This window comes from Phoenix dactylifera, chromosome 3 (genome assembly GCF_051530095.1).
Source record: "Phoenix dactylifera cultivar Ajwa chromosome 3, Ajwa_hap1_PhDact_Kaust_v1.1, whole genome shotgun sequence".
Classification (NCBI taxonomy): domain Eukaryota; kingdom Viridiplantae; phylum Streptophyta; class Magnoliopsida; order Arecales; family Arecaceae; genus Phoenix; species Phoenix dactylifera.
In genome coordinates, this window is record NC_143192.1 from 30,780,594 (window position 1) to 30,800,948 (window position 20,355).

General features: G+C 35.2%; 2 protein-coding genes across 6 annotated transcripts; both read right to left on the reverse strand.

Moving 5' to 3' along the window:
- Window positions 1-686: 686 nt before the first annotated feature.
- Window positions 687-12,758, reverse strand: LOC120106113 (uncharacterized). Of its 4 annotated transcripts, none has more exons than XM_039118998.3 (9): window positions 12,097-12,758; window positions 11,791-11,970; window positions 8,953-9,036; window positions 8,813-8,879; window positions 5,405-7,945; window positions 5,173-5,301; window positions 4,368-4,466; window positions 1,891-1,972; window positions 687-945 (listed from the first exon to the last, which is right to left on the reverse strand). In XM_039118998.3, exons 1-5 carry the CDS (start codon window positions 12,256-12,258, stop codon window positions 7,905-7,907), a joined length of 534 nt encoding a protein of 177 aa, XP_038974926.3. In that variant the 5' UTR covers window positions 12,259-12,758; the 3' UTR covers window positions 687-945; window positions 1,891-1,972; window positions 4,368-4,466; window positions 5,173-5,301; window positions 5,405-7,904. The 4 variants fall into 4 exon arrangements, with proteins under 4 accessions (XP_038974926.3, XP_089785652.1, XP_089785651.1 ...); XM_089929526.1 differs by having other exon boundaries at window positions 1,891-2,580; XM_089929525.1 differs by having other exon boundaries at window positions 1,891-4,287.
- A 2,670-nt stretch (window positions 12,759-15,428) lies between these two features.
- Window positions 15,429-19,461, reverse strand: LOC120106112 (uncharacterized). Of its 2 annotated transcripts, XM_039118996.3 has the most exons (5): window positions 18,827-19,278; window positions 18,544-18,696; window positions 17,492-17,575; window positions 17,248-17,379; window positions 15,429-16,675 (listed from the first exon to the last, which is right to left on the reverse strand). In XM_039118996.3, the coding sequence occupies exons 1-5, from the start codon at window positions 19,109-19,111 to the stop codon at window positions 16,667-16,669; spliced, it is 663 nt and encodes a 220-aa protein (XP_038974924.3). In that variant the 5' UTR covers window positions 19,112-19,278; the 3' UTR covers window positions 15,429-16,666. The 2 variants fall into 2 exon arrangements, with proteins under 2 accessions (XP_038974924.3, XP_089785653.1); XM_089929527.1 differs by lacking the exon at window positions 17,492-17,575 and having other exon boundaries at window positions 18,827-19,461.
- Window positions 19,462-20,355: the final 894 nt, after the last annotated feature.

The following is a 20,355-nucleotide window of genomic DNA, read 5'->3' on the forward strand; positions in this document are numbered from 1 at the left end:
TCTCAAATCCGCTCCAAAATTCTTTAAGATAATAGTTAATATCATATCATAAGGTAAAGTAGAGTTAGCTCTGCTTACGATTGATGCATCTATCTAATCAAAAACAAAGTGAGGTTCCATGGAATGTTGTTAACACATGAAACATCACACAAATATCTCAATCTGAGATATATTCAAATCTCCTAATCTTAGAAAAAAAAATTCGAAAAACTTTATTATGGAAGCTACATCTCAGCAGTCAACCGATTTGCATTATTTCTTTCATTCCTAGAAAAGCCTGGTCTACCCATGATACATTCAATCGCAACTTTTTTATGTTTCAATCTATTGCTGCCATACCCTCACTAGGCATATGCAGGAATTTGGCTAACTCCTCAAAATTAAAAGAATTTTTTTACCTTTGACAAAAGATTCCATATTTTTTTAAATTCCAAACTTGATTTTGTTGTTGAATTCTCTCACTAACAAGTTGCCTCCTTAAAACTGCACAAATATGGTGAGGCTCTCTTCTTTAAGAAATTTAAAATCGATGTTCCTCCCAATTGTCATAATCTGAGCAGACAAGGGGATTTTGCTCAGGATTCTTGGAGAGGTCGAGGGTTCAGGTCTTCTTTGCTGTTGGACCTTAAAAGCTCCTTTCATCCTCCTTTCTAAGATTTCCGTTTCTTTGCCCTTCCTCTTTCTACGAGTGGTTGCCTTCCTTGGGGCCATTAGGATAAGGATAGTTTGATTCAAGGTTGGAAAAAGGTTTTGGAACAAACATTTTACAAGAATTAGTGACACCCCTATGAATCAATTGAAAAGCTACATAACCAGATTTCATGATGACAGAATGTTACACCTCTCACTGAACACCATGTTACTCAGGCTGCTGCCCACTGAAATTTAATTGACTTCCAGCTCTTTTGATTTCTTCATGCTTGATGTTGCCTCCCTCACACCAGTCTACAAAGAATTAGAACCGACAAGAAAACTTAAAAACGTCAGTCAGCAGGTCAAGCGAAGTATGTTACAAGAACAGAGCGTCAGCAACACCTCTTGTTGTTTCTTGGTATTAGTTGAATATCATTAATGATAAAATATATTTATGGCATAAATCAACTCATGAGTCATCCACAATAACATGGGGATGGAAACCAGGTGATACCTATCAAATTATGATTCCAAGATGACTAGTAAAACGGCCATAGTATTAGTACTCTGTTAGAGCGACAAGCAATAGTTTGAGGTGAGCATAAAAGGAAAAAGATACTCAATGATTATGAATGGCCAATAAGTATAAAGGATAGATGTTGGTAGATGAAAAAACATGCCTCAAAAAGGAATTTCATTTTTCACTTGTATTTTATAATGTATAAGTGCTTACAGGAGTCAAACTGTGATCACTGGATTTGACACTGATGAGGAACAAATATAATGCGACAATATTACAAGGTGGTTGCTCAATTGGAGGCACAGATGTGTAATGTCAGATAGAAATTGGAATCATTACTATGCATCTAGCAATCACTACAGCAACTGACATAGCTATTTCCAGGTGCCTAGCAACTTAAACATTAAGATTCAATCACTCCATCTATAATTATGATATGAACCCACAGATGCATGAAGAAAGTGATTTAAAATTCTTAATCAAATATAGCTCACCAAAGCTGTTAAGTATAAAATTTTTCTTATTTTAAATCAGTTGCAGAGAGCTTGCCCATAGATCCCTCAAGGTATCCTTCTTGACCTAAACCGCCTCAGCATAGCTCTTACTATCTTCAATAGACTTAAGAACCTCAGCATAATTCTTTTTTCCCAAAGGAGTGGTGTGACATTTAACAAAATAAGCATACAAGTCTATATTCATTGAGACAATACAAAAAGAAAGTTATTCCATCTACATACCTCTTCTTCAGCTCTTCTTATTGATAACCATGCTTTCTAACTCTGTTCTGAAGGATGCAAACTCAGCAGCCAATTTTCTTGTCTGGATAATGCACAAATTTCCAGCAAAACAAACAATTTTTGAGAAATGCTAGTAGGAAGGGGGCAAAAAGGAGAGATGTTGAAGAACATGAGCACATATTACTAAAGTTCCATTCTCTGATGTGAGAACTACAACTAAATTAACAGAATTATGATATATATCCAAGGGAAAAAAATGGTCAAACACTATATCTTATACCTTCTCTAAGATCTATGGGAAAGAAACAAAATACCTCCTTTAAATCATTCAGAATGGCATTATTTTTGTGACCCGTTTCAAATCCAGGACAAAGTGGAGATAACTTTCAAATGCATACAAGTGGACAATTTATGAGAAACTAATCCTTCAGTAAAACATTCTCTCGAACCTGTCAATTTGGTTCAAACACACTAGCAACACAAATCAAACACAAGAACTTTTTTCAGTATCAGTCTAGATCTTTTTCCATTTCAGGCCATTAAGGACCATGTTCAATGCATTTTCAGAATTAAATTCAAGTCACTTGATATGGGAACTGGTAGACCAATGTCTATATTCATCAAAAGGATACAAGCATTCCCATCGTCGTACCTCCTCTCCAGCACTTTTGAAATTGATAATCCCACTTTCTAAATCATGTTCGAAGGATGCAAACTCAGCAGCCAATTTTCTTGTCTGGATAATGTATAAATCTCCAGCAAAACATACAAGTTCTAAGAATTGCAAAGTCATAGTAGAAGGGGCAAAAGGAGAGATATTGAAAAACATAAGCAAATTGCTAAAGTTCCATTCCTCGGTGTCAAAACCACAACTAAACCAAAAACAGAATCAAGATAGTATATCCAAAGGAAAAAAATTATATGAAAATGAAGAAACACTGCATCTTATATCTTCTATAAGAACTAGAAGAAAGAAACAAAATCATCTCCTTTAAATCATTCATAATGATATTACATTTGGGACCAGTTCCAAATCCAGGACAAAATGGAGCTAACTTTCAAAAGCATACAAGTGGAGAATTTATAAGAACTCAACCTTCAGTACAACTTTCTCTAGAAGCTGTAAATTTGCTTCAAACATACAAGCAACAGAAATAAAATACAGAAGAACATTTTTCAGAATCAGTCTAGATCCTTTTCAGACTCAGCCCATTAATGACCATGTTCAATGCATTTTCAGGATTAAATTTAAGTCACTTGATACAGAACCGGTAGACCAGTGCATGTTAGGGTTAAATTTAAGTCATATGCCATTGCAGGATAAAGGAAGCCATACACAACTATGGTCAATATCTGAAGAAAACCCAGAAATCCTCTAACTATATGATTACATTCTATAGCTCTAGCGCTCAACTAGTAAGAAGTGACTAATAATTTTCCAAGGATGAGTGCAAACAGTCAAAAAAGTCGAAAAAGTTATCAACAATGAAGAATCAGGTCTCTTGGTTCTAAAAATTTATCATTTGAGCATCAATATAGAATGCGAAACCTCTAGACAAACAAGATAAAAAAACCAAGACTCAAATATAGCATAAGGACATAACATGTCCAAGTTTGATTGAACCACTGAACACTATCAAAGGATGACTAGACAAAGGTTCTAAAGGCCATGATTGGCTTAGTTCACTGATATAAATAAAATACCATATATAGTTCCCAGATACAAGACAAATATGGTAACAGACGCGCTGATTGGTATCATCTAGTAATATCATAAAGCAATTATATATAGAAAATAAGGAAAATATAAGCCTTAATGAAGGTCAACTCGATCTCAATGTATGTTTGTGGTGTTGGAGCTTGGTGGCTCCAAACAGGGAAAGACAGGCTATCTCTACTAAGGAAAAGCTCCTCACTTTGAAGGAAATGAGAAGGATTGTAACACCTAATCTACCAGGAAAGCATGTGAGTAGGGTAGAGACCTATGTTTCAAAGTCATGTTCTATGCTCTTATAAATACAGTGTTGCATAAAAGAGAATATTTTTGGAAGTCTATCATCACCTTCCCTAGCCTACATAAAGAACATCTAATAATCTTGTATTGAACATGAAAATCATCTAAAAAGTTTGATGGAGCACCTTCTGCCTAGACAGATAATAAATGTTTCTATAAAATGAAAATGAGCAAGCAAGTTTGTTACGGGAGATCCAAGCTGGTGTTGCTGCAAGATGTTGCTTAATGTGGATATTGTCACCCTCATGTCAAAGAAGAATGATACAGTATATTAACAAAACAATGCCTGACTACACTGCCCTTTTTGTTCTTGTATTATCTTCTCAAATTAAGGATTGCTGTTTTCACCATTTTATTGTCTTTAAGCTTTAATCCAAGAATTTCTATAATCAAGATGATAAAACTCAATTAAATTGTTGCCAAATTTTAGTAAATAACTAAATCAAGAAAATTTATCTCATACATTTTCCATCAAATTCTCCAGCTGGATGCTCACAGATGCTATCATCTCCTTCTCCTCGTTTGAGTTCTTCAACTCCTCAGTGCTCATGCTCACATCAGTCTATAAAAATTACAACAGAATTAGAGCTACCATTAAAGAGTTTCAGCACTTAGACAGAGAACAATTTATAATATTGTATTAACACATAAGGATATCTGAAAAAAGTTGGAACACCAACTGCCCAATCTAATAACAAATGGTTCTAACTGAAAATATCCCTTGGGAATGAGAACTTAAAGCCATTAACATTCAAGCTGAAACATCACAGTGGCACCAGGATATCCAAACTGATGTTGTTGCAGAATTAAACTCTACTCTCAGAGCATTAATCGCAAAAAAAAAAAGAATAAAAAAATCAACTCTTTTAGCAATTGAAATCCAAGAATTCTAAATTAGAATTAGATAGAGAAAGTGCTATAATCTTGTATTGATTCATGGACATCATATAGATAAACTAGAGGAGCATCCACAGCCTAATCAAATATCAAATGGTTCTATGGAGAAACATCATCAGCATACAAGTTTGAACATCCAAGATATCAAAAGTAGCATCAATACATGCAAGCTGGTGTTTTTGCACGATTTTACTTAAAACTCTTCATATTTAAACCATCAAAATCCAAGAATTTCAGTCACCACAAGAATCAAGACCCAAGAATGCAATGACGAATATTGAAACATGTAACTCAATCAAGAACGATTCAAATCCGACGCTATTCAGAGGGTAACCAATTCAAATCGAATCAAGAAGCTTTCTATCTCATACCTTCGCCGGCTCTTCACAGGGCATCGTCAATTTCATCATTTCATTCTCCAGCTTGGCGCACTTTGCTGCCACCGCCGCCTTGTCCTCAATGCACTTCTTCAGCCCGTCGTCAAATGTTCTAGCTTCAATCTATAACAATTGCAACGGTATCAGAGCTACGATAGAAAGAAAACCCTGGAGATCAGAAAAGCACATCATATGGAAAAGAAAAAGGCAATAATTATAAGGGAACCTGGTGGTTCTCCAGGAGCGTTTTCTTGTAGTTGAGGTTGTCTTCGAGAGCAGAGACGCGTTCCTGGAGGCGCCGGCGAGCGGCCTGACAGCTCTGGAGCATCAGCTGCATGGTCGACGCGGAGGAGCAATCGGCGGATTCTTCCATACTATGATGGCTGGAAGCCATTAGAACACCTCTAAGAATCGATCCTACTCGAAGCCAGTGACGAAGAAAATGGCGATCTTCTGAACCCCAAGAAGGGATTTCGGGTTGGGAGAAGGAAACAAAAAAGGAGATCGGGAAAGGGAGCAAAGCCTCGGAAACCCTGGAACAAGAAGCTCTCTACCAAAGAAGGGAGGGAGAGGGGAAGTAGAAGGGGGAGAGAGGACAGACCGACAGAGCCTTTATACTGAGAGCCGGGAGGGAACCGCATCAGGGGCAGATATTAGAGAAATTATGTACCCCTGAACTAGTGGATCAGTCCAAACAGCAGATGAACGAAAGGAAAAAAATGAAATAGGAGCTGCTATGTCATTTTTAGTCTAACCCAAAATTTTCCATGTTGAGGGAACTTGTTTTCTCCAAATCAAGCTCGTTCACAAATAATGCATGGAAAGGCTTCAAACAATGTAACATAAGTTTGGGCCAACTCAGATTAATCATGATAGGGGATGGTTGAATGTAAACCACCTAATAATCTATCTCAAACATAAAGAATGTATAAATAATTTGTGAACCAAGAAATTATAAATGTACATGCACATGCATGTGTCTTTAGACCTTGGTGCACAATTCTAGGGGCCGTGCCGTACAAAATTTGGAAAATCAATCTAATTTGAGTTCTTTATCTTACATGAACCAAGTTTGGAAGATACGTGTGAATTATGATAGGTTTAAGTCTTAACCTGATATTTAAATCTAATATACATTTTAATTTGTCACAAGGAACTGGTTCACAATTCAAGGGTCATGACATTACAAATTGAAATGAAACTCGAATCTTAAATTTGCCGTGATGTGACCTGAATTAAAACTTAAGACCGGCACAAATTGTGCTGGACTTGGGGCTGACTCAATATCCAAGTGAAAACTATAAAATAAATAATACTTATCATAGAACCCTGGTGCATAATCCGAAGGTCATGTTATATGAAAGCAGGAAATCGATTTGACTTAAATCCTAAATCCAATATGAATTGATTTGTTATCAGACTTTAATTATGTTAGCCGTCATTGTTGATCTAATGTCCAAATCAACCATCAAATGCACCTTTGTACTAAATATAAATAATTTTCCATGAAACGTTAGAACATAACCTAAGAGTGATGTTTATTAAATTGTGCCCTTAACGTAATAAAGGGTATTTTAGTTGAACATCCCCGTACTAAAGGGTTCTATATAATCCCTAAATATACATAATTGTTATACATAATTATCTTAATATTCCTGAAACATAAATGATATTCAGTGATATTCTGTTAATTTTTATATATTCATTTTATAAATTTATATTATGAAGTTTATATTTTATCGTAATACATCTTTGATGGGTTATTGATTTCTACCCAACTTAATCAGAGGTTTCTTGTATGAATGAGCGTAATTAAAAAGGAATCCGAGTAATGCCTTGTAAACATAGTTCCCACGTTACTTGACATTACAACATTTATATAACTCCGACCCAACTTTCTGTGTCGATTTCACAATCTGCACAGATCATGGTTGACCTGGACCCCCTGGTCTTTTTTTAGATGAGTCATTTGGACCACTTGCTCATCATGAATACGATAGCAGGGACACTGTCCATGCCACTGGCCTTTGGCGAAGTGATGCATATTCTAAAAATACAAGAGAGTAGCAATAGCACAAGGTTCAGCTTTTAAGCATAGTCCTTGACAAGTGAACCAGGTGGCAAACTGGCTGGCCAACCATGATAGCCAACCTTGCATTAAGAATAGAGCCTTCAAACTTAGACCCTGTATCTCAGTTCCATGTCCGATATATATGCTGTTAAAGGGTTGATGTCGGGACTCTCACACAGCCGTTTAATTGTCAGCCAATGGACATTTCTAAGATTTACATGGGAGCTATATTTCTAAGATACTTCTATAGTAAATATAGAATTATCAGCCCATCCATGGGTGGCAAACCAAACAAGGTATGTAGGACATCCAGGACAAAGCCCAGAGTAAACAAAGATGTATCATTTTTTACTATTATATTCGTTTTTAAATATTATGTTCATTTTTTATTTGATCAAAATTACTGTGGATATGAGAAGGTAGAAGAATCCATAGCAATCATGTTTTCAATTTTTAAATTCTTCCTCGTGCTTCTGTACAGATTGTAATAAAACCTACAAAATGTTTGCATCATTTGAAGAGCTGCAGAACCAAGATTTCATAACGACACAGTGAGACGCCAAAGCAGAATACCAGTGACACCACTTCAGGAGAATTATGTCAGAGAAGTGAGAATGGCAGTCATTAAATCTGCCATAATGATTCAATTCCCATTTCAGTTGGACAGCATCTTTTCTAAGCTTGATTCTTCTCTCCCTGCCAACCAATTAGACAAAGAATTTAGACAAGGAAAATTTTGACTCATTTATCAGCTGGTAAGCAAGCATACTGCAAGAACAGAAGACCAGAGATTAATACAGCCTTTTTCTAATCTTAATTTCATTCCTCGTCTTAGTTAAACATAAGCAGATATCAGTGGAAATGTTAATTGCATTAGATGACAAGTCACAAGCATTCCAAAGTGATAAGAGGTCTGGGAACCAGAAACCAAAACACCCACATAACCCTGATTCCTAATCAACTAATTAATAGCCACAAAGTGCTAGTAGTTTGGGAGGGTGAGTCGCAATGTCTTGGTTGTATCCTGTAAAATATGACCGATAAAAGCCACCTAATGATCAGGTATGGCCCTTGCTTATACAGGATACATGCAATCAGTAACTCATGCAAATTGGCTCGGACAGATGATACTATACATATTCTAGTAACCAGTGAGCACATGCTCCATAGATTTAACATTTCAACTCTGATAATGAAGCCAAGCTAGGACTCCAAAATTTAAGCACTTAATGTGGCACTCAAGGCAACTCATAGGTGCTAGACAGGACAAACATTTGATATACTGAAGTGGGAAGTCTAGTGAGAGGTACAAGAATTTAACCCTGTGGACACTAGTGCAGGTAATAATCAACCCCATAGTTATGTCCAAGTACATAGCAGATTTTAGCAAGGAAAATACAACACCTGCATGCATGATTAAATAAGATGTGAATCACAGATGCATAAGAAAAAGTAATTGGCAGCTCTAAATCAAATTCATAGATAATCAATGCTTCAAATATGTTAATATTTTGTTTTCCTCAGAATAACAGAAGCAATTGTAGAGTGTTTGCTCTCAGATACCTGGTGGCATCTTGCTAGATTCCACTACCACAGGATAGCTCTTACTTCCTTCTGGGAATACCTTGACCTTTAACAAAACGAATATGTTAGTCTATATATACTAATATGAAGCAAAAGGAAGAGTTCCTCCATGCTCTTACCTCCACTTCAGGTAACTTGGGGTTCATTCCCATGCTTTCCAGGTCCTTTAGCAAGCGTTCAACCTTAGAAACCATATCTGTAGACTGAATAGTGCAGAAATTTTCAAGTAAATATAACACAAACTTATAATGGAGAAGAAGAGAAAGAGGCTGAGAAAGATGAGCGAACAAACACTAAATGTCCATGTTTATTGGTCAAAGCTATGGAACAAAACAGAAACTATATAATTAATTAAGAGAAATGAAGAAAATTTCATGCTTACTAAATCTATAAGACTTAGAATGTATGTAAACAAAAAACAGCAATCGAGACCAATAAACACGGTGGTAGTGCATTCAAGAACTATGTCAAATTTAAGACTAAGTGGAATTTATTTTCAATCTAATCTGAGTAGAGGATTGATCAAAATTTCAACTACCAAAAGAACCCAATATATATATATATATATATATATATATATATATATATATATATATATATATATATATATATATATATATATATATATATATATATATATATATATAATTCAATAAAAATTGTAAAATTGCATTATATTAACAAGTGACAGAACTATTCATAGAAAGAAATACTATCAACCAACAGAACTAATCAATGATCTGGATGCCGGTCACCAACCTGGACTTTGAATTTATAATGACCTCGGTTCCTTGAAATAAATATTTCATTTTTTTTAATAAATATACAATGTAACATTTACAGTAAAGGAGATTTAGAATACTCAAAAAATTTGAATGCCTAGACATTGAACCAATTGAGGAGTTAGGTATAGAAAGAGACATGGTCCGTAATTATCATGTCATACATAAGCACAAATCAGGTCAAGAATCTAGAGTGCAGATCTAGCTACCTAACAAGTATATACTGATGCATGTATTATAGTACCGAGAATTAACATGTTAAGATGTTGCTGTATCATGTAGTTTAATGGAATGGACATAAGAAGGCCATTTTCTTTTATTTGGACAAGTTCTGTATCATTTGATAGCGAGATCTGACAACCAGCTACAAGTGATTATAAAATTAGATGCTATTTAAAGTTTATTAGGAGCAACATGCTGAGCTTGTTCCTTAGTCATTACTACTATGGAATTGATGACAAGCTTAACCCATGTAACTTATCGTCATTCTTCATTGTAATTTCCGGAACCAATTTTTTGCTAATTACTCTATCAACACAAGCCATGCAAGTTTAGAACTCAACCAGGCTACACAAGTTTGCCTTAAGAATTTCTTGAACTGTCATCTGTGAGATAAAATGACTGCTTTTGTCAACATACTTTTATCTTTCAACCCCTTAGTTGGCAATTGCAATTCATGCAACCCATCCTATACTTAGTCACCTGAATCAAGATTAAGTTTGGTCACAGGAACAGGGAAGAGGGCACTTAGAATATATTACAGGAAGCAGGTGCAGGAATGAGATTAAGAAGGGAATTCATAGTAGGTGCAGAACCAGATGTAGAACATTTTGGTTAATATAACCTTATTTCCAATACTTTCATGATGTTAATGCCATGTTATCTTCCTAGCTAGGGCTTGGCAGAACTTTTGGAGTTAGATCACCACCTGTGGTATTTTGTGATATAATGCTAAATTACCACTGAACTTTGACCATCGTTAGCTTGTCAACTGTAATTATTATCACCAAATTCTGGTGGGCCTTAGCGGCATGGTAGAAAACTTCCTTAAGATCATATTGACGTCAAATAACAAAATCATGACTAGACCCTTAAGAGATTGCATGTTAAATTTGTCATCTTGGTGCACAAAGTCCAACCTGGCACACTAAGGTAGTATAAAGTTCCGACCTTCAGCATTGTTAACATTTCTCACTTTGTGATGCTTCCAAACTTATTCATTTAACCGCCTTTAATTATGTGAGAATTCAGTCAGGGCAGCATAATTCACAATTCAGTAGCAAGGATGTTGTTTATTTCAAAGCTTTCTAGATATATATGATCACTCAGATCCACTCATGATTCAAGTCATTAAGAGAAAAGTTCAATGAGTGAATTGTCATCTGATATAGTAAAATTTTGAAGGATTGTTCATATAATTTTGAAATTTGAATACAATACTATTGTAGAATAACAGACTGCATACTGACATTCAGTTAGTAAGTGAAGAAACTCAGCATCAAATGTCTCCAGGGATAAAGACACTATCTCACACAGCTGTTAAGAATTATAAATCTAATGCATTTGTTTTGAAAATTTATCACTTTAAGCAGAACATATAATGAGAATCCTCTGGGCATACTAGATGGGAAGACCAAGATCTGAAAATGGCATAAACACGACAAAAAATTATAGACGAAACTTGAATAGAAATCCTCTGAATGCTTAGATATGACTGAAGGCCTAAACAAAGGATCTAAGTTATGATTTTCTTGACAACTGAAGTGAAACAAACAAGCAAAGACCATAACAGATTCACAGAGAAGCGTAAGAGGAACAAGCATTACCTTACTTTACGCAAATTAAGAATGAGAAGTAATCATCCCTAAAAGATGGAAAAGATCCTCAAGTTGAAATAGAAATTATGTGTAATATCAGATTCAAGAAGCCTTTTTCCTCCTAGAACAGTACCACTTACAGTATTGTCTTTTCTCAGTATACGGACGTTAATCAATATATAAAGCACTAAAGTTCTGAAACATGACCAAAGAATTCTATGTGCATTCCCGGCAACAAGAATGGTAACACACAAAGAAAATATTTTCTTGATCTTTTCCTCTAGCTTGCACATTTCTATGTTCAAGATGTTTAGAAGTCAATCAAGAAGAATCAAACCAAGAAACATTCATCTCATACCTGTCCTCCAGGATCTTTGTTGTCGATCATCAATGACTCATCGGTGCCCCATAATTTCTGAATTTCTTGCGCCCCAAAAACTTTCTCCTGATCCATCTTCATCTTGGCGCACTTCCAAGCTATGTCCACCTTGTCCTTAACACACTTGAACAACTCCCTGTGGCTCGTTCTTGTTTCAGCCTATTGCAATCACCACAGAATCATTCCGAAAACGATCATGGAAAACAAAAACCCTAAAGAGAGATAGGAGGAAAGGAAATTAGAAGACAAAAAGAATCCAAGAGACTTCAGAGAAAGAGTAAGAACCTTGATTTCTTCCAACTGTTTCTCCGTCTCCTCGAGACGATCCTCCAGATCGTATATCTCATGCTGGAGGCACCTGCAGTCTTGCTGGCAGGCGCGGATCCTCTGCTGCATAAACCGCTGGAAGGTGGAGGTGCCGGAGGAGCGATCTGAAGGGAGATCCATATTGTGATTGTGATTGTGGGGTTCAAGGAAAGGAATCAAGGAATGTGAAATGGTGGAGAAAAGCTTAGAAACTAGAGAAACCCTCAAACAAGAAGCTCTGAACGAAAGAACAATGGAAGGGAAGACAAATGAGAGAAAAGGGAGAGGAGAGGAACATGGAGGGAAGAGGGAGGATGGTTTTGAAGGGGTTCCGGAATCCTTCGCGAAAAAAAATGGGGTCCCGGAATAGCGGGAGCACAATTTCTTCTGCCTCTTCTAAATACTCGGGCGGTTTCGACTAAAGCAGTATGCATCTTTCGTTTCTGAATAATAGAAATCGACGCAAAACATCTAAACCAAAGAAAATTGTTCTGGGCTCTCCCATCCTCGTATGTAGTGAGCAGCCGGTTCACCGGGAAAAAAAATGTTCAATTCGGGGGACGTCTAGGTCTTTATTGGGCCACGCTTCGACACCCAATTATTAGAATCCCACTATAGCGAACCTAGCTAGATTTGAATTGAGGCCTAGGTTTTGATCTATCAACAAAATAAGATTGGATGAGTTGGCAAAGGGTGAGTGACCGGTCATGCTCGGCTTGCTATACTCGAACTTTTTTGGTGGGGCGAATGGGTCTGCTTGGAGCTAGGAGTCTTCACCTGAAAATAGGAGAAGGCAAGCAAGAGTATCGTAGCGTAAACATACTCGAAGGTCCCTTGAGTCTTTCTCGTCTACTTTCTTTCCCAGCTCATATACCCCATATATATATATATATATATATATATATATATATATATATATATATATATATATATATATATATATATATATATATATATATATATATATATATATATATGTAAGGATGAAGGCATAGCGTCGTTATCCAAAATGATTGGGAACGTCATAACCGTCGAACATGCAATAACTATCTAATCGTACAATAACTGCTTAATGTACGAGACAAGTTGTAACTATCTCGTAATGTGCTTCATAAGAATGCAGAGCTATAACCATCCTTTTATGCGCATTAATCGTTTTAAATGCATTTTGAATCAAAAACACATTGCTCGTTGCTGTTGGTCAGCTAATCTACTCGGTTATATTGATTAGATGTTCTAGTTGGCCATTCTGTCAGCAGCTCGATCGACTACTATAGTTAGCAGCTTGGTTGATTGCTCTGATCGGCAACTTGGTTGCAAGTCGACAAATTCAGGCCACATCACCCTCCAGTTTCACGAACTTAGCTAGACTTCATTGAAGCCAAGATTCTAATTTGTGGATATGGGTAGCTAGAGTTAGATCCCTTTTATATTTAAAGAAGCTTCATGGGTCGACTCATGATCTTTAAGGGTCGACTCCTCTTCTCCAAGGGTCGATTTAAGAAAGTTCTTATTTTTGCTGTACTCTGTCTCTCGCCTATGGTCATTGTGAGGTTGACTCTTCTATTCTTTGAGGTCGAAGAATTTAGTTCCAAAGAAGAAGAAATAAAAGTAAATAATTTATGCTTTATGACATAAGAAGATGAGATAAAACTAGGATCCTATTTTGACTTTAAATTAGATAAATTGCAAGATGCTTTTGAAGATCCCCTTGTTAAATCAAAACAATTAGAAAAGAAAAATAGAGAACTTAAAAAATAAACTCTAAACTCTCTGAGAAATAAGAACTAATTTACAAAAGCAAAAAATCCATTAACTATAAAAAAAATGATCTGAAATTAAAAATAGAAGACAAATCTAAGCTTTCAACATTCACACATAGGAAGAAAAAAATTAGATTACCTGTTCATAAAATATAATTACTGTGGAAGAAAAGGACATATGGCATATATTTGTTCACTTGAAAACAACACTAATGTTGGAAATAAGAAAAATTGGATTCCTAAGGGAAGGATAATTACTAGTCAACAAGGATCTAAGAAGATTTGGATACCTAAAATCTAAAATTAATCAAACATAAATCTAAGAAGATTAGGTTATTCGATTCAAACTTGAAATTACTAATGAAGCTAAAAATTAGATCATAACTATGCTTATCTGAAAGAAACATAATTCAACCTACATTGGAACAAAATGTATTCTTAAAAATGGATGAATGATTCTAAATTTGTAAATAAATGAATGGATTGATTTTGATGTATCTCTTTGTGATGTCTTACACGTTTTAATTCCATGATATTTATACTTAATATCTTGATACATGTAACAATGTACTAATATTTACTGAAACTCAACAATATTAGCTCCTAATTTGATTTTGGATCTGTAGAGTCTATTATATTTTTAAAATGAATATGATCTAATACTTTGAAATATGTATTTTTTATATCCTGATACTCAAAATCTTAATGACTTAAGTTGATCTGCAATGCATAGAAAATACATATCTCAAATTATTAATCTAAAAGTTTTATTGAAAACTTTTCACAAATTTTGAAATTTTAATGGAATGATTGATTAAGAGAGAGAAAAAACACTTGAGGGGGAGAGATCATATGAAACTTAATAGCATAAATTAAATACTTCTACAAAAGGGAAGAAAGAATTTTAAACATTTGTAAAAATGAAAAATGATTCTCTCCAGTAAGCCTCTTTTAAAATTCAATTTTGAGATTTGTTCCGATATTTCTTAAAGCTTGCTATTCGGTTGATACATTATGTGCTTCAATCATGAACCAAATTGCAACTCTAATATTTGATGCTTTCAGCACCACTAAAATTGATCTTAAATAGTTCTAATTTAATAAAAAAGGGAGAGAGAGAAGGAGGTTGAAAGGTTGATAAGTACAAAATGTTTGAGTATAGTACTAATAATTTTGTGTTCTTGAAAAAATTAAATTTATCTTATAGAAAGCAAAATAAGGTTGAAAGGTTAGAGAAGCTTGGAAGAACAATTCTCAAAGTTGGAGAAGATTTTAAAGAATTCTGGGAGTTTTTGAAGTGGACAGGTCAACCCTAAAGAACCATGAGTCGACTTTGATATAGCCACTGGGTTATATGGCCATAGCCTGATATTGGGTTTAGTATCAATTTATAAAAAATAAATTTTGAAAGAAGTATGTGCATTATTTAAGATTTGATTTATTTCTAGTTAGTATCATGCTATTTGATTAATTATTTGTTTGGCATGCTTAGACCCAACTTCGATATATTTTGTTGCTTACTAGGCTAGTGTAACTCATTATCCTTTCTTTTTCTATTTTTTAGCTCTAAAATTATGATTGCTCAGGACTTGGAAGATGTGCTAGATCTTCTGAAAATATTCATGACTTGGGGGACTTCTATCTTAGTTTAATTTAGATTAGCTCAGTTTAGTTAGAATATTTTATTCGATTGAATGATCATAATTAGTTGGAACAATATAACTCATGTTATTTTGGAATATTTTTTTTTATGAGAGTGATTTGATTGGATCTTGATTAAATTAATTTTTGAGGATCAAAGAATTATTATTATTATTGCTTTAAATTACTATGATTTGATCTATAACCTTGCATGCTTGTTTGGTCCGCCCTATATGTATGCAGCGTCTGTTACGCTCTGGGTTCAGATTGTGGCAAAATATATACATTTGACTACTTTTTAGAAACATAAAGAATAATTGTCTTTGAAAATTTTAAATGTTGTTTGGCATTATTTTCATTTTTCTATCTTCAAAAATAGAAATCCTATTTCTATGAATTTTTAAAGTTTTAAATAAGTTAACATTTTTAAAACTTTAAAAATTTTATATAGTTATTTGTAAAATATTAAATTTTATATGCTTATTTTTTATAAATAATTATTTAATTTATTTTTTGATTTATCTAGCTAAAGTGTTCATAGCTTATATAGCTCATTATATGATTTTTACTGTTTTTACAGATTTCAAGAACTAGCTTGACTCAGGAATTTATTGTAGGAGAGCAATTAGAGAAAATTTTTTGACATCTTTATTTTGACTTGATTTTATTTTAGAGTTGATGCAAGATTTTAAAAGCTATCTACTAAGAAGTACCAAGATTCTTGCCTAATATATTCACAATTTCTTTAAGACATATCAAACCAAACGGGCCAGCAATTATTTTTGACACAACATATAAATCAACAAAGTATCCCCTATAGTAAACATGGACTAAATGATGAGATATTGATGTTAGTATAACTCGCTATTCATTTTGATTTATCAGCGTGGTGCCAAGAATTTAAAGAACAAATACTCCATCCAGCTGCCCCGGTTTCAACGTATTAAGTTTCATCTCAATGCATGTACAACAAGAACTAGAAATGAAGCTGAACATGGAGCTTTCAAGTACTGGCACAATCCAATTATCAGTTGATGAGCAAGACGCTACTCAAAGGAGAATTCTGTCGCAAAGGCGATAGTGGCACTCTGCTGCACTGCTATCAATCAGCCTCTTGGCTGGAGTCATCGCACTTATGCTTGATCTTATATCCCCTGCATAACAGTTGGACAAAGAATTAAAACTAAACATGAAAATGTCACACTTAGTAAAGCATATAACAAGAAAACACAAAATATTGTACCCCACTTTTTCAATCATCTTTTTTGGGTATTGATGTCGGTTAAACATCATTGCATGTATTTATGAAGAACTAAAGTAATATCAGATATGAAGGCAAGAATCATTAACAATCGAATCAGAACATGAAAACTAGAAAATACTTCAGAGAGTCATCCAAAATGAACTCTGAAGGCCACATTTGTCAAGTCTAAATGGGTGATTGACGCTAATGTGATTTTTATCAATGATCAGATGAAGCTAATGCTTAGCATGAAAAAAATCTAGTTTTTCATCTATGTTGGAAACCTATTACTCTAGTAATTATTACAGCTAGTGATTCTGAATAAGTTGTTTTCAAGTATCTAGTAATTTAACTTTCACATGAAACACCATCCATCTAAATGTATCAAGAGTAAGATATGAGTTCTGGACGCATTGGCAATAAATTAATTAGATTCACAGATTACAAGGACTTCATGAACATTATTTCTAGAATGATTCTCACCTTATCTGAAGCACTTGAGGAGTGCCTTCTGTCACACGCTGATGATGTGATTCTCTTTTTAATGGGCAGGAGGCGGTTTCTATCTTCAGCCACTTTCCACAGGATTTCGTTCTCTTCGTGAAGTACCTTGAACTTCAATAACATTTATAATTAATTTAGATGTGTATGATTTTTAAAAGAAAAGAAATAAAATTCAGACATCTATGAATGGTAAAATAAGGCAAAAATTCTTTTATCTTCTTACCTTCTGATAAGCTTTTCGAAGCTTGGCTGTCATGCTTTCATTCTCTGTTTGCAGGGTTTCAATTTGAGCGGCCAAGTTTACAATCTAGAGAGATAGCAACTTCTTATATATAAAAATTATGGATACACAAAGTTATGTTAAAACAGAAAAAAGACAAACTTGAGAGGACAACACTTCATGACTATAAGAAAAAAAAAGCAACCGTGTACTTTAATCAAAAAGAAATTCAGAAAAAACTATCTTTTCTACAAAAGTTGGGAAAAATAGCATAAACATATCCTATAATTCATTGTTGATGGTGTTATGTTATTATCGAGACATATTTCAAATCCAGCATACATATACTACTTTGTAGCTCCTATAAACTTGCATTAAGCAGATTACTGACCCAAACACAACAGAGAGGTGTTGACTCAGAACCGAACTGTGCCGCTGGTCGGTGAGCGATCAAGAAATTTGATCATGAATCATATATCAGAACATGGGTAGGATCCTTTTTTCTACTGGGAGTTAGATATTATCTTTTCTACTTGAAGAAGAAGAAGAAGAAGAAATGAGGAACAAGGGATGACAAAATGAATTTCTTGAAAATCATAAAACTTCAATGCCTTATTGGAGGGGGCAATCAAGTAATTATATGAACATATATAGGTTCAGAGGCATTGGTAAGAAGATCCAAGAAATTGAAAGGAGAGGTACCTTTCTCTAAACTCATGAGACATCTTATCTCCTGAGGAAAAGATAAGCCATTAAGGATAAGTAGCATTCGAGCCCAGTGGCACCCATGAGTAAAGAGTTAAAGATGAAACGCTCCTCATACCGAAGGGAGATGAAACATATGAATAAACAAAAGATTACTCTGTCCTAAGTGTTTTCTTGCCGATTCAAGCATTTTGTTTTCACCATTTTCTTGATACTTGTTCATAGTTAGAGAATCAGTTCTATGTTCAGGATACAGAAAATTCAATCAAGAAAAGTCAAAATGTATGATTATTTCAGATTTCAATCAAGAAGAGTCGAACGAAATCAAGAAGATTCATCATCTTTTTTACCTGTGAATTTTGGAGGTCTTGTTCTGTCTTTAATTTGATGTATCGTTCAACGAAACCCTTCTCTTTATTCTCTAGTTCCGTCTTCTCCTGTTCCATCTTCTCCTTCTTGCCGACGCAATTTGTCAGCTTCTCGGAACTCAAGTTCCCTTCAGCCTGCAACAATTAAAATGGAATTTGATGCTGCCATGAAGAAAACAATCCCAGAGAGAGAGAGAGAAGAAAAGAGATCAAAAGACAAGAATTAAGACGATGGGGAGAGACTAGGGAAAGGAGGAGGACAAACCCGGAGTCGTTCCCAGCGCTCGTCAAACCTCTCGATACGGACATCGAGGGCGTGTATCTGATATTCGAGTTTTTGGCGTTCCTGCTCGCAGCGCTTGAGAGCAGAGATCTGATCTCGGAGCCCGCGGTCGAACAGATTGGCGAAGGGCCACCGAACCGAGGGCGAGGGGGAGCTGCTGCCAGCGGATTCTTGGATGCTCCTAGGGAACCTTGGAGAGAGCGCCATAGTGCGATCGATGGTTGGGAACCCGACCCTCGGAATTCTAGTGGAATTTTGAAGACTCATGGGCTTATAGGTCACACATTAGTTCTTAAACTAAATTCTTAAATTTCTATTCATTCATCTCTTTCAATTCTTAAATTAAATTACTAAAGCTCCAAGCCCTGGAATTAAATTGGTATTAATTTACTATTAATGCTTAAACTTGGCACTACCAACAACGATCATTTGATGTTAATTTAATTTAAAGACTTCTTGCATTCGTATTATTTTAGGAATTGAAATGGATGCATAAATAGTTTTTCTTTGATGGTGAGGTACAAGGAGCCGGCCGATTAGGCTCAGTGAGCCGAGTCGGCTCAGGCTATCTAGGCGGAGACTAGACCGTCAAAGTTAGAAATCGCGTGTGAGAGAGGAGAGGGCCGGTTGAAATCAATGATTTCACACCCAATCTTTCCTTTCCCAATGAGATTTCTCGCTGGCAAACACGAAGAAATCAGATCCCGATGGCGTCCTCCCCTATATTTCTTTCTTTCTTTGTTCTTTAGCCTCACCCCGCCTCCTTCCACTTGAATCTCTCCACCATGACCTTCTTCCGTTCCTCTTCCTCCCTCTTTTCCCCTCTCTCTTTCTTCCTTCCTCTTCCTTTCTCCACTTGGGCTCAGTGTGCCCTATTTTGAGCTGCTGAATCAGCAACCTCAAGCTCGTTGGTGCCAAGGCAAGTTTCTCCATTTCCTCCCTCGTTCTTTCTCTTCCCGATCAACCTACTAGTGGCTAGAATCTGGCAAAAGGTCGCCAGAAATAAACAAAAAAAAACAAGAAAAGGAAAGAAGAGGGTGAGAAAGAAGAAAGAAGGGAAAAAAAGAAAAAGAAAGAGAGAGAAGAAAGAAAAAAAAAACAAAGAGAGAAGCGAGAAAATAAAAATAATAATAAATAAATAAAATAAAATAAAATAATGGATCTTATCCTCTACATGTCCTCTCCTCAATGTACCTTCTAGGTGGACCTCGATAAAGGGCCTAGACCCGTGTTGCAACGACTACTTGGACTGGTCTTTTCCACTTTTTTTCAAATTTTATATTTGAAGTCAAATCAAATTCCTTTCGATCCCCTAGAGCTTCTTATTTTATATTTAGATTTGTAAATAGTTGAATATAATTTATCTTATCTTCTTAAATGGTTTTGGATAGGTGTGGCAGTTTTACCTATTTGAACTTAGTGAACTTTAGGCGAATCGAGAATAAGTGATCCCGGCACAAACCTTACTAATTTTTGAATTTTTGGTCAATTTTAATCCATATGAAGTAAGA